This window comes from Callorhinchus milii, unplaced genomic scaffold, assembly GCF_018977255.1.
Source record: "Callorhinchus milii isolate IMCB2004 unplaced genomic scaffold, IMCB_Cmil_1.0 Scaffold13, whole genome shotgun sequence".
Classification (NCBI taxonomy): Eukaryota; Metazoa; Chordata; class Chondrichthyes; order Chimaeriformes; family Callorhinchidae; genus Callorhinchus; species Callorhinchus milii.
This window is the reverse complement of record NW_024704754.1, coordinates 15,012,796-15,025,382: the sequence shown is the minus strand read 5'-3', so window position 1 is coordinate 15,025,382 and position 12,587 is coordinate 15,012,796. Positions and strand designations below refer to the sequence as shown.

The 12,587-nt window shown below is 55.5% G+C and overlaps 1 protein-coding gene across 3 annotated transcripts; it reads left to right on the top strand.

Moving 5' to 3' along the window:
• The first annotated feature begins 8,134 nt into the window (after positions 1–8,134).
• On the top strand, positions 8,135–12,279 carry LOC103177324 (early growth response protein 1-like). 3 transcript variants are annotated; one of them, XM_042339980.1, is made up of 4 exons: positions 8,135–8,220; positions 8,485–8,616; positions 10,280–11,615; positions 11,688–12,279. In XM_042339980.1, the coding sequence occupies exons 1-4, from the start codon at positions 8,160–8,162 to the stop codon at positions 11,779–11,781; spliced, it is 1,623 nt and encodes a 540-aa protein (XP_042195914.1). In that variant the 5' UTR covers positions 8,135–8,159; the 3' UTR covers positions 11,782–12,279. The 3 variants fall into 3 exon arrangements, with proteins under 3 accessions (XP_042195914.1, XP_042195912.1, XP_042195913.1); XM_042339978.1 differs by having other exon boundaries at positions 10,280–12,279; XM_042339979.1 differs by lacking the exon at positions 8,135–8,220 and having other exon boundaries at positions 8,323–8,616; positions 10,280–12,279.
• The last annotated feature ends 308 nt before the right edge of the window (positions 12,280–12,587 follow it).

Sequence of the window (12,587 nt, the reverse complement as noted above, 5' to 3'; positions counted from 1 at the left end):
TGGTGGGGAGGTGGTGGGGGGCGGAGGGGCTGAGGCCGGAAGCTGGAGGTGGGGGAGAGCACAGGCGCAGTGCGATATGACTGCGGCACCGCCTGAGCCGCTACAGTGAGCGCTCACCCGCGGCCATCCGTGTGGGTCCGGACCCCCTCACACAGTCAATTGAATGAAAACAACAGCAAAGTGATGACCTCTTCCTCTCTCCCCCCTCGCCCCTCCTCCCTCTCCCCCTCTCCCCTCCCCCCCTCCTCTCTCCCCCCTCGCCCCCTCCTCCCCTCTCCCCTCCCCCCCCCCTCTCCCCCCCTCTCCCCCTCTCTCCACATGTTATTATTATCCCCGTTGGGTACCTTGGACGGGGGGTACAGTCGGTGACGGTCAGACACCGGGACACCGCAGTGCAGTGAGAGCGGCGCCCACACCTTTCCGTCTGTTTTGCTGTTTCCTCGTCGATAAACAGACGCTTTAACACAGTGATGTTTGAGAGACCTGACGGGGGGTCCGGGGGGGCAGTGAGGGGGGGGGGGGGGGGGCAGTGAGGGGGGGGGGGCAGTGAGGGGGGGGGGGGCAGTGAGGGGGGGGGGGGGGGGGGGGCAGTGAGGGGGGGGGGGGCAGTGAGGCGGGGGGGGGGGCAGTGAGGGGGGGAGTGAGGCGGGGGGGGGCAGTGAGGGGGGGGGGAGTGAGGCGGGGGGGGGCATGAGGCGGGGGGGGGCAGTGAGGCGGGGGGGGGGCAGTGAGGCGGGGGGGGGCAGTGAGGCGGGGGGGGGCAGTGAGGGGGGGGGGGGGGGGGGGGGGGGGCAGTGAGGCGGGGGGGGGGGGGCAGTGAGGCTGGGGGGGGGCAGTGAGGCTGAGGGGGGGGCAGTGAGGCAGGGGGGGGCAGTGAGGCTGAGGGGGGGGCAGTGAGGGGCGGGGGGGGGGGGGCAGTGAGGCGGGGGGGGGGGGGGGGCAGTGAGGCTGAGGGGGGGGCAGTGAGGGGGGGGGGCAGTGAGGGGGGAGGGGGGGCAGTGAGGCTGGGGGGGGGGGCAGTGAGGGGGGTGAGGCCTCACCCCCCTCACTGCCCCCCCCCCCCAGCCTCACTGCCCCCCCCCGCCTCACTGCCCCCCCCCCTCACTGCCCCCCCTCAGCCTCACTGCCCCCCCCCCGCCTCACTGCCCCCCCCCCCCCGCCCCTCACTGCCCCCCCCTCAGCCTCACTGCCCCCCCCCGCCTCACTGCCCCCCCCTCAGCCTCACTGCCCCCCCCCCCCAGCCTCACTGCCCCCCCCCCCCCGCCTCACTGCCCCCCCCCCCCCCCCCCCCCCCCCTCACTGCCCCCCCCCCGCCTCACTGCCCCCCCCCGCCTCACTGCCCCCCCCCCCGCCTCACTGCCCCCCCCCCGCCTCATGCCCCCCCCCCCGCCTCACTCCCCCCCCCCTCACTGCCCCCCCCCGCCTCACTCCCCCCCCCTCACTGCCCCCCCCCCCCCGCCTCACTGCCCCCCCCCCCCTCACTGCCCCCCCCCCCCCCCCCCCCCCCCCCCCTCACTGCCCCCCCCCCCCCTCACTGCCCCCCCCCCCTCACTGCCCCCCCCCCCCCCCCCCCTCACTGCCCCCCCGGACCCCCCGTCAGGTCTCTCAAACATCACTGTGTTAAAGCGTCTGTTTATCGACGAGGAAACAGCAAAACAGACGGAAAGGTGTGGGCGCCGCTCTCACTGCACTGCGGTGTCCCGGTGTCTGACCGTCACCGACTGTACCCCCCGTCCAAGGTACCCATCCGGGGATAATAATAACATGTGCCCCGAGAGGGGGGAGAGGGGGGGAGAGGGGGGGGGGAGAGGGAGAGGGGAGGAGGGGGCGAGGGGGGAGAGAGGAGGGGGGGAGGGGAGAGGGGGAGAGGGAGGAGGGGCGAGGGGGGGAGAGAGGAAAGAGGTCATCACTTTGCTGTTGTTTTCATTCAATTGACTGTGAGGGGGTCCGGACCCACACGGATGGCCGCGGGTGAGCGCTCACTGTAGCGGCTCAGGCGGTGCCGCAGTCACATCGCACTGCGCCTGTGCTCTCCCCCACCTCCAGCTTCCGGCCTCAGCCCCTCAGCCCCCCACCACCTCCCCACCAGTGATCTCCGGGTGACGATCGCAGGTTATCATTAACAACAATAAAACAGGAGGCGGGAGGGGGGGGGGGAGTGACCCGTGTGTGTGTGTGTGTGTGTGTGTGGGGCTGTCTTCGTATTTGGTTGCCGCGGAGTCCCGTGGCGATAAATAATGACACGCGGCGTGGTGTGGTGTGTCTCTGCCCACTCCTCGCTGCTGTAGGACAGCCCTTGTGCTACCACTGCTATTAATAGGAGGGATTGCACTGAGACTGAGACACACACACACACACGCGCGCACGCACAGTGCCGTGTTTCCCCAGCAGCGAGAGGGCGCTGCAATCCCTCCCCCACCCACTCTCCCTTCTCCCTTTCCCACTGTCAGGCGAATCGAGAGCCAAATCCTAACGTGGATGAGCACTAAACTACACGCAGACCCAACGTTGGCCTAAATAGCCAACGAAGCAGAACACTTCACTGAGCAGTAAAGGTTGCATAAGCCCCACTTGCTACTCACTCAGACTCTTTCTCCCCCCACCCCCCCCCCCCCCCCCCCCTCTCCACCCCTATATGTCACTTTATTCTGGGTAAATAACTAGGATTGACAGGATCGCAGCTACAATTCAAAGCTACTACAGCAAGAGAGAAAAGAAAATGAACACTATCATTCTATCAATTCATTATTATCCTACAGAAGCTTAATGTAGCTTAATATAATAATAATAATAAACCTTGCATTTGATATAGCGCTTTTCACGTCGGGAGGACGTCCCAAAGCGCTTTACAGAATAGACTGTAAAGTGAATTGACTGTATATTTGTGGGCGAACGCGGCAGCCAATTGCGCACAGCAATGTCCCACAAACAGTCGTAGATTGAAAATGACCAATTTATTATTGTTTTATTTTGGAGGGATTATTATTAGGCTCTGTGTGGAGTAAGGAAACTTGCCCAAGGTTTCGCCCTCTGCCTGGAATTGAACCCAGGTCTCTCACTTGCAAAGCGAGTGCTCTAACCACTGAGCTACAGGACTCCTTAAGCTTACTAGGATGTTACCAGGGGTGAGAGGTATCAGTTAAGAAGAGAGATACTTGAAAAATTACTAGAGCCGAGCAGGTTAAAGGGCGAGTTAAAAAAAAGTTCTTCAATATTATTACAATATTAGGCTTGAAGGGTTAAAAGGATCTGAACAGGAAGAGTCCCTGTTCCCAGCGATCTGCCTTGCGGTACCTCCAAATGCAACTGGTCTGCCCGTTAACAGTGCCCTGGTGGACTGTGGACCAACTTGGCTCATATAGTGGATTACTTAGACCCTCACAGTTACTACACGTTACCTCGGGGCGTGCTCGCAGTGTGGGTTCGAGTCCTGCCGGTGTTCGGCGAGCTAAATCTGCAGCGCTTGCCACTGAAATCACTGGCAAGTTTCCCGCTGCTTCTCCGGCTACGAACATTCTACCCATTAGGGCTTTGGTTTTCATGGTTAATAGGAGCTGAGTCAGAAGTATCCCTCTCTCAATGACTGGTCTTTCCCTCCAAGTGCTGCCAATAAGCCAAGCTAACTTGTCTGCCATCAGCAGGGCGCTGACGTACCGCAGAACCAACTGGCTCAGGAACCTGAGACCGCCACAGAGGATCGACTCAATTCAAAACATTCCTTTACCAAGCACGTCGCCTTGGAGCCAGTTCAGCCCCAAGCTTGCCCCCTCCCTCGCCCCCCCCCCATAGGCTCATTATGAACAAAAACTTTCTGATCGCTATGCACTAGTGAAATGTGTTGGACTCTCAGCTGACCTTCCTACCCCACATTCAGTCGCTGACCATTACTGCTTTTCTCCCCCCCAATTACATTGCCTGCCTCCGATCTTAGCTCATACCAAATGCTGTCAAAATCTCCACTGTTCACAAGGTCCAGTTTATACAAAACTCTGCTGCCCGCATGCTCACCCACACCAAACTTGGCATGCCCATCACCCTAATCCTCCCCAGGCTCCTCTGTCTTCGAATGGATCGACTTCAAGATCCTCACCCTCACATACAAATCCCTTCATGTCCCACCACATCCCTACCTTTATTTTTACCTCTCTGACCTGGTCATATTGCCTTTCCTCTGACCCCTTCATTCAGCTAACACAGAGCTTCTCCATGTGCCCTGATCTCTCTGTGGCATCTTTGGTGGCTCAATTCCTCCACCTTGTACCCTATTTATCTATCTTTAAATCCAACCTGAAAACCTACTTCTTCAACTGCACATATGTTGACGTTCCCTTCCTCCCTCGTTTGGCGTCCAACTCCACTATTGTACAGTGCTCCAAGGCTTGCAAGTTGCTGCTGAATGATATTAATAATAAGTAATCCTTACATTTGACACAGCACCTTCATTTAGGAATGTAGGTAGTTCTCAAAGCTCTTCACAGGATATATTGTAAAGTGTAATGTCTGCGTGTTTTGGGGACAAACTCAACAACCAATTTGCACACAGCAACATCCCTTAAACAATCATCAAGTAAATGATCAATTTTATCTGGGAGATTGTTGATCAGGACATTGGGAGAAACTCTTTGCAAATAGTGCCGTGGGATCTTTAACATCCACTTGAATAGGCATAGGCGGACCATCAGTTTAACATCTCATCTGAAGGTGGGAACCTCCAACTATGCAACAAACCTTTAGCACTGCACTAAGGTGTCAGCCTAGACCAGGGTGGTCCAACTGGCAGGCCAGGGTCTGCATCTGGTCTGGGGGAATGTATTATTCCAGCCCGAGAACAATTTGTAACTTCGAGCTGCCTGTTCCCTTCCTCCCCAGCGAACCGTCCTCATGGCAACAGCAGGAACTGTGAGAGCAGCCTTCCCGACTGCCAGATAGAGACCTTGAAATCCATCCACTAAGAGCGAGACTGGAGTGTGGGCTTGTGGAGTTTGGTGCTGGTGAGTTTACAGGCAGCAATTTTGAATGGTCGAGTCTCAGGGTTAGGGAGATCAGCAATGCGGTGCTCTCTGGATAGTACCCGCACTCTATCCACTCACCTGAACCATCAATTCCTGCACCCCTTACCTCTGGATCTCCCTCCATCTACAACTCCATTTCATCTCCTCTCTTTCTGTTCTGCTTCAAATCCTACTCTTCGAACACACCACATGTTTCAACCCCCCCCACTCCCACTTGCATGTATATTGTGCTCCTCATATTATACTATGTGAAGGGCATTGTATACATGCAAGTTGTTGTTGTACTCTCAGTATCAGACCTGCCTTCTGGTGTTCGACACAGTCGACCAAGCCTTCCTCATCCACCTTAGTGGGACCTCACTATGCTAGTTCGAGTCCTACCAAACAAACCGCCTTCATTTTATCTTTTTAGTTTCTCCTCCCGCCCCGCCCAGTCACTTATGGCATAGCCCAGGGCTACATCCTTGACCCCCTCCTCTTCCTCACCGATATGCTATCTCTTGGAGATGTCATCATAGATATGAGGTAAACTTCCACATGTGTGCGGATGACTCACAAATCAACTTCTCCTCCTTCTCCAGCTGCGACTCCAGGTCCGCCAATGATCTCTTGGCTTGTCTGGTATCCATATCAGGGCCTGGATGAGCGATACCTTCCTACGACTAAATATTGACAAGATGAAGCCATACTCATTGGCTCTCTTCAATGTCTTCTAACCTTCGGCTCCGACCTCCTCAACCTCACTGGCCTATCCCTCAGACTCACCAAACAGGTGTGCATCCTAGGCGAAAGGTTCGACCCACACCTGTCCTTCCTTCCCCACATCCAGTCCCTGAACAGGACCGCCTTCCTCCACCTCCGCTACACTGCCCGCCTCCAACCGTACCTTATCCCAGATGCAGCTGAAACACTCACCCATGCTTTTGAGCCCCTCTTGACTCGACTCTTTGCCTGCATACTCATCCACACTAAACTCTGTACCCCCATCACACCAGTTCTAGAGAAGCTCCACTGCCTCCGTATCGCTGAACGAATCGATTTCAAGATCCTTACACTCGTTTTCAAATCCCTTCATGCCCTGGTGCCTCCCTCCCTCTCGCAACCCACAGCCCGCTGACCCCACTCAACAAACTCTGGCCTTCTGTATGTCCCTCATGGCCTCCGTTCCACCACTGGCGGCCACGATTTCAGCCACTACGCCCCGAAAATCTGGAACACTCTTCCTCTATTATTCTGCCTCGTCCCTTCCTTCCATGTCTTCAGGTCAGACGCTCTGCCACCGGGACCCTACCCGGCGCGCGGACCGCTACACAAACCTACACTGGTTGTTATTGCTCTCCCTGCCCTTTGATGTTCTTGGTTTTGAGGCCCCGGGTAACTCTGCGCTCTCTGGGACGCTTCTTCCTGACGTCTCCTCGATCCTTTGCGGTCTGGAGCAGCCGGCAACGTGCAGATAAAGCAGGGCAGGTGATATTGCCGGTCTTATTGCTTGGTTCTGGTTTTGCTGGTTTATTGCACCCTAAACAGCGCGTCCTAAACAGGTTTAATGATCCTTAGAGTACATAGTTTGCCTAATCCAGGGTTGGGCTAATAGCTTTACAATGGAACTAATGATATATTCCCCCCCCCACCTTGAGCAGGGGCTGATAGCCCTGCAGATTAAGTCAATGACCCTTCAAGTTGGTGCTAAAGAGAAGGGCCTTTCTCGTTCGACATAAACATCTGAGCAAAGGGCTGGGATTCGAGGCTGATCTTGAGGGCAGAGGGCGGTGTGTGACTTGTTGTTGTTGCAGCTGCCTGTTATGCAATGCTCTTTATGGCTGTTGCCAGCAGGGTGTGCAATGGGAGAGAGAGAGAGAGAGAGAGAGAGAGAGAGGAGAGAGAGAGAAAAAAAAACCCTTAACTTTAATGCGTTTAAAGTTCAAATAAAAGATGTCTTCGGTGGGAAAACTGCAGCAACGACAGCCTCTCGTCACAAGTTCCCGGGGGAGTGCCTCCGGTCTGTCTGCAGCAGCGATCGGTCCCTAATAAAAGAATTGCAAAAAAAAAACCACACACACAACACACACACAAACACACACACACACACACACACACACACACACACAACACACACACACAAACACACACACAACACACACACACACAAACACACACACACACAAACACACACACACACACACACACACACACACACAACACACAACACACACAACACACACACACACACAAACACACACACACACACACACAAACACAACACACACACACACAACACACACACACAAACACACACACACAAACACACACACACACAACACACACACAAACACACACACACACAAGACTTTGCCCTCCAAATGATAAGCGACTCACCATTGGCTGCTCTTTCCATTCACTCGTTCGCTCTCTGCGCTCAGCACTTTTTTTCCTCTCTCTCTCTCTCTTTCTCTCTCTCTCACTCACTCTCTCTCTCTCTCTCTCTGTGTGTGTGTGTGTGTGTCTGTCGCTGGTCCGGAAACTCCATATAAGGCCGAGGAACGGAAATCACCGGAATGCCCAAATATGGTCCCGGGGAGCGGCAATGCCTTATATGGACGGGCGGATCTCCGGGGTTTTACGGACTGACTGTGCAATGGTCGGGGAACTGAGAGAGAGAGAGAGAGAGAGAGGGAGTGGGGGTGGGGGGGAGGGGGGGGGTTAAGAGGAGGGGAGGTGCAGAGAGAGAGAGAGAGAGAGCACTGTGTGATTGTCGGGTGCATTCGAGCTAATGGGGAGGAGGAGGAGGAGGAAGGTGGTGGGTGGTGGTGGTGGTGATGGTGTGGGTGTGGGTGGGTGGGCATTGGGTCCCGTTGAGCGAGGTTCCCGGTGGCCCTCTCCCTCCCTCTCTCTCTCTCCGCTGCTACGTCACGGAGTGCCCGGTTCCAGTGGAACGCGGCGCTGCCCAAACATGGGCTTCCTCCCGCCTTATATGGGTATCTACGTCACCGCCGCGGCCGAGAGGAAACCTCTAAATAGGTCCAACCTCAACTCCTGGCGAAGAGAGAGCACTCATTCATCCCTCAGCAGCAGCAGCAACGGCAGCAACAACAGCGGGGACCAGCCACAGCCACACAGCCACACAGCAGCCACAGCCACAGCGACTGAATGCAACGAAGAGACACACACACCATTACCAGAGGGACCGCACAGCTCCACAAACTTAAAAGTAATCCCCCAACACCACCCCCCACTTGTCAGACAGCGGGGTAGCTCTACACCCCCCCCACCCCCCACTCCCCCTCACCATCACCACCATCACCCCCTCCCACACCCACACCCCACACCCCACCTCCAGCCCAGTCTGTTTTTGGACTGTGAGATAAATTAGACACACACACACACACGAAAAAAAACAACAACGACGACGACGACGACCCCAACGTCGCGGCGATGGTGACCAAGGCTGAGCTCATGTCTCCCCTTCTCTCAGACCCCCTGTACCCCTCTCTGGATGCCTACCCCAAGCTGGAGGATATGATGATGACGGGCACCTTTGTGACAGCCTCCACCGATCAGCCTTTTTACGGGGAGCCCCTCGACCACTTTGAGCATCTGTCAGCAGGTGAGTCCCCCCCCCCCCTCCCACCACCCCCCACACACACACACCCACACACACACCCACCCACACACCCACACACACACACACCACCACCTTTTTCCTTTGGCAGAGCAGCGATAGCGGTGGACACAGACACACTCACACACACTCACACACACACACACACACACACTGGGGACCCGATCCCCAAACCCGATCCATCTGAACGGTATTAACTGTGACAGAGATGGTGCAGCAGTGAGTGGCGATTACACCCCGAGCACTGCGGGCAAACACCGAGCTGGAGCTGCGTGTTTCAGGGGCTGTGTGTGTGTGTGTGTGTGTGTGTCTGTGTGTGTCTCTGTCTCTGTGTGTGTGTGTCTGTCTCTGTGTGTGTGTGTGTCTGTCTCTGTGTCTGTGTGTCTGTCTGTGTGTGTGTGTGTGTGTGTCTGTCTCTCTGTGTGTGTGTGTGTGTGTCTGTGTCTGTCTCTGTGTGTGTGTGTGTCTGTGTCTGTCTCTGTGTGTGTGTGTGTGTGTCTGTGTCTGTGTGTCTGTCTGTCTGTGTGTGTGTGTGTGTCTGTCTGTGTGTGTGTGTGTCTGTGTGTGAGAGCTTTCCCCGCACTCTCCATCTCACGTTAACATCCGCGAATCGTTTCTAATTACATCATTTGATGGTATGTGTTGTACCGGACCCCCGACCCCCGACCCCCGGGGTTGCTCGGTCGGAGCTGCCGGTGTTCCCCGGGGAATACAGCCCCGAGAGCACAGCGGGAGCTCCGCTCCGTCCTTCCCCACCGACTGGGAATGTTGGAATGGGATCGCGGTTTAAATAGGGAAATGCGTTACGTGTCATCGTCTTCCAGTGTTTAGCGTTAGTGCACTCGGACACAGCGCTCAGAGACGGTGCTGTCGGGAGCAATGATTGTTTGGAACAGTGATCAAAACACTGACACACACACACACACACACCCACACACAGACAGACACACACCCACACACACACACACCCACACACACAGACACACACACACCCACACACACACACACACCACACACACACACACACCCACAGACACACACACCCACAACACACACACACACACACACACACACACACACAGACACAGACACACACACACCCAAACACACACACACCGACACACAGACACACACCCACACACACACACACCCACACACACACACACAGACACACACAGACACACACACACACAGACCCCCCCCCACACACACACACCCACACACACCCACACACACCCACACACACACAGACACACACACCCACACACACCCACCCACACACACACACACCCACACACACACCGACACACACACACACACCGACACACACACACACACCCACACACACACACACCCACACACACACCCACACACACCCACACACACACCCACACACACCCACACACACCCACACACCGACACACCGACACACACACACCCACACACACACCCACACACACACCGGGACACACACACACACCGACACACACACCCCCCGACACCCACACACCCACACACAGTGTATATCGGTGTCCGCTGCGTTGCCACAGACTCTCAGTCAGTGGTCGGTGTGTGTGTGGGGGTTTAACGCAGTGATAGTGAAACTCCTCTCTCTCTCTCTCTCTCTCTCTCTGGTGTTTGGCCGCAGATACCTTCACGGACATCTCTCCGAGCGGCGAGAAAACAGTGATCGACCCCAACTACTCGGGTCACAGCTGCCCTCTGCCGCCCATCACCTACACCGGCCGCTTCACGTTGGAACCCGCACCCAACAACAACAACAACAACAACAGCAACAACAGCAACAACAACAACAGCGGTACCCTGTGGCCGGAGCCTCTGTTCAGTCTGGTCAGCGGCATCGTGAGCATGAGCAGCCCGTGTGCCCCCCCCACCTCCAGCCACAGCCTCGGCTGCTCCATCCCCCACAGTGAGGCGCCTCCCACCTTCTCCACCTGCGCCTCGGACATCTTCCCGGAGCCCCCACCCCAGGGGTTCCCCGGGGTCGGCGGCTACGCGCCCCCGGCGTACCCCGGCAGCAAGAGCTTCCAAGTGCCCATGATCCCCGAGTATCTCTTCCCCCACACCACCACCAGCACCGCCACCGCCGCCGCCATCACCGCCAACCCGCAGGAGGACATGACCATGGCCACCTCAGAGCAGAAGCCTTTCCAATCCCTGGAGGGCAGAGTGCAACCCTCCCTCATCCCACTGTCCACCATCAAAGCCATCGGCAGCCAAGCTCCATCCCCGGATCTCAAGACCCTCAACCACACCTACCAGTCTCAACTGATCAAACCCGCCCGCCTGAGAAAGTACACCAACCGGCCCAGCAAGACCCCCCCCCACGAGAGGCCGTACGCGTGCCCCGTCCAGACCTGCGACCGCAGGTTCTCCCGGTCCGATGAACTGACTCGCCATATCCGCATCCACACCGGCCAGAAGCCCTTCCAGTGCCGGATCTGCATGAGGAACTTCAGCCGGAGCGACCATCTGACCACCCACATCCGCACGCACACGGGAGAGAAACCCTTTGCCTGCGAGATCTGCGGCAGGAAGTTCGCCCGAAGCGACGAGAGGAAACGACACACCAAAATCCACCTGAGGCAGAAGGAGAAGAAAGCAGAGAAAGCCGTTTCCATTTCCACCACCTCTTACCCTTCTCCAGGCACATATCCCTCATCCGTGGTGACCAGCACTTACCCAACAGTGACTAGCAGTTACCAGTCTCCAGTGACCAGCACATATCCTTCAGTGACCAGCACATATCCTTCAGTGACCAGCCCTTACCCAACAGTAACTAGCCCTTACCCATCAGTGACCAGCCCTTACCCATCAGTGACCAGCCCTTACCCATCAGTGACCAGCCCTTACCCATCAGTGACCAGCCCCTACCCAACAGTAACCAGCAGTTACCAGTCCCCAGTAACCAGCAGTTACCAGTCCCCAGTGACCAGCAGTTACCAGTCCCCAGTGACCAGCAGTTACCAGTCCCCAGTGACCAGCAGTTACCAATCCCCAGTGACCAGCAGTTACCAGTCCCCAGTGACCAGCAGTTACCAGTCTCCGGTGACCAGCACATATCCTCCAGTGACCTCAGCTCTCTCGGAGATGCCATCTACCCTTTCCCCAAGGACAATTGAGGTCTGAAGATCTCGCTCGGATCTCTTCCCCCCCCCCCCAAGTAAATCTATTTAAAATAACTTTTGTTCAAAAAAGTATAAATAGACGTTGCCTCGCTGTGTTGTTCATGCACCATATGCCTGCAGCCCCCCACATTCTGCAGGTTGTACTGTTCTATTGTGGAGAACTTACTTGCATATCGCATACTATATTATCTGCAGTTAGCAGAGTGTTTTTGGTCAATGTTTCTATTGTGCAATGCTGTGATGAATTCCTTTTTTGATTTTTTTTTAAAAAGGAAGACAAAGCACTAATAATGCAGTACCGTATCAGCATGTGCAGGTGTGATGTCCTGATTCTGTGAATATCACCTTTGGTACTCACGCAGCAAAACTTTGTTTTCTTTCAAACAGTTTCAAAGTTCTATGATTAAAAAAAAAAAACAGTTTGTGTGCCTTTATGTGGAGCCTTGCTGACGTGTGTCTTTGTGGATGGATGCGCTGCATCAAGCCTTGAAGGCGAAAGGGAAAGAGAAGGACATTATTACACCAAGGAGTGAAGGGAGAAATTGAAGATTTCTTTCGAATGTAAGCAAAAAAAATATCAAAAGTATATTTTTGTAATACAAGTGTAAATAGATTCAAGAATCGGACTGTTGTAGTTTACCTACCGAGTAGGAGTGTATTTTTTGTATGTTATTAACATGCATTTTCCTGTTGTGGTTCTATTTTACATGTACAGTGTTTGTAAACAAAGCGTGAGTGTTTCTCGCTTCTAACACATTGGAATGCGCTTTACTGCCAACAGGATATTTGGTGTACAACATATCCTTC

Excerpts from the sequence above, each read along its gene's own strand:
- LOC103177324 (XM_042339978.1), top strand. The coding sequence starts at position 8,160 with ATGCAACGAAGAGACACACACACCATTACCAGAGGGACCGCACAGCTC. Across the intron at positions 8,221-8,484 it reads ACAGCTCCACAAACTTAAAA|ACCCCCTGTACCCCTCTCTG; the intron begins GTAATCCCCCAA and ends CCCTTCTCTCAG. Across the intron at positions 8,617-10,279 it reads CTTTGAGCATCTGTCAGCAG|ATACCTTCACGGACATCTCT; the intron begins GTGAGTCCCCCC and ends GTTTGGCCGCAG.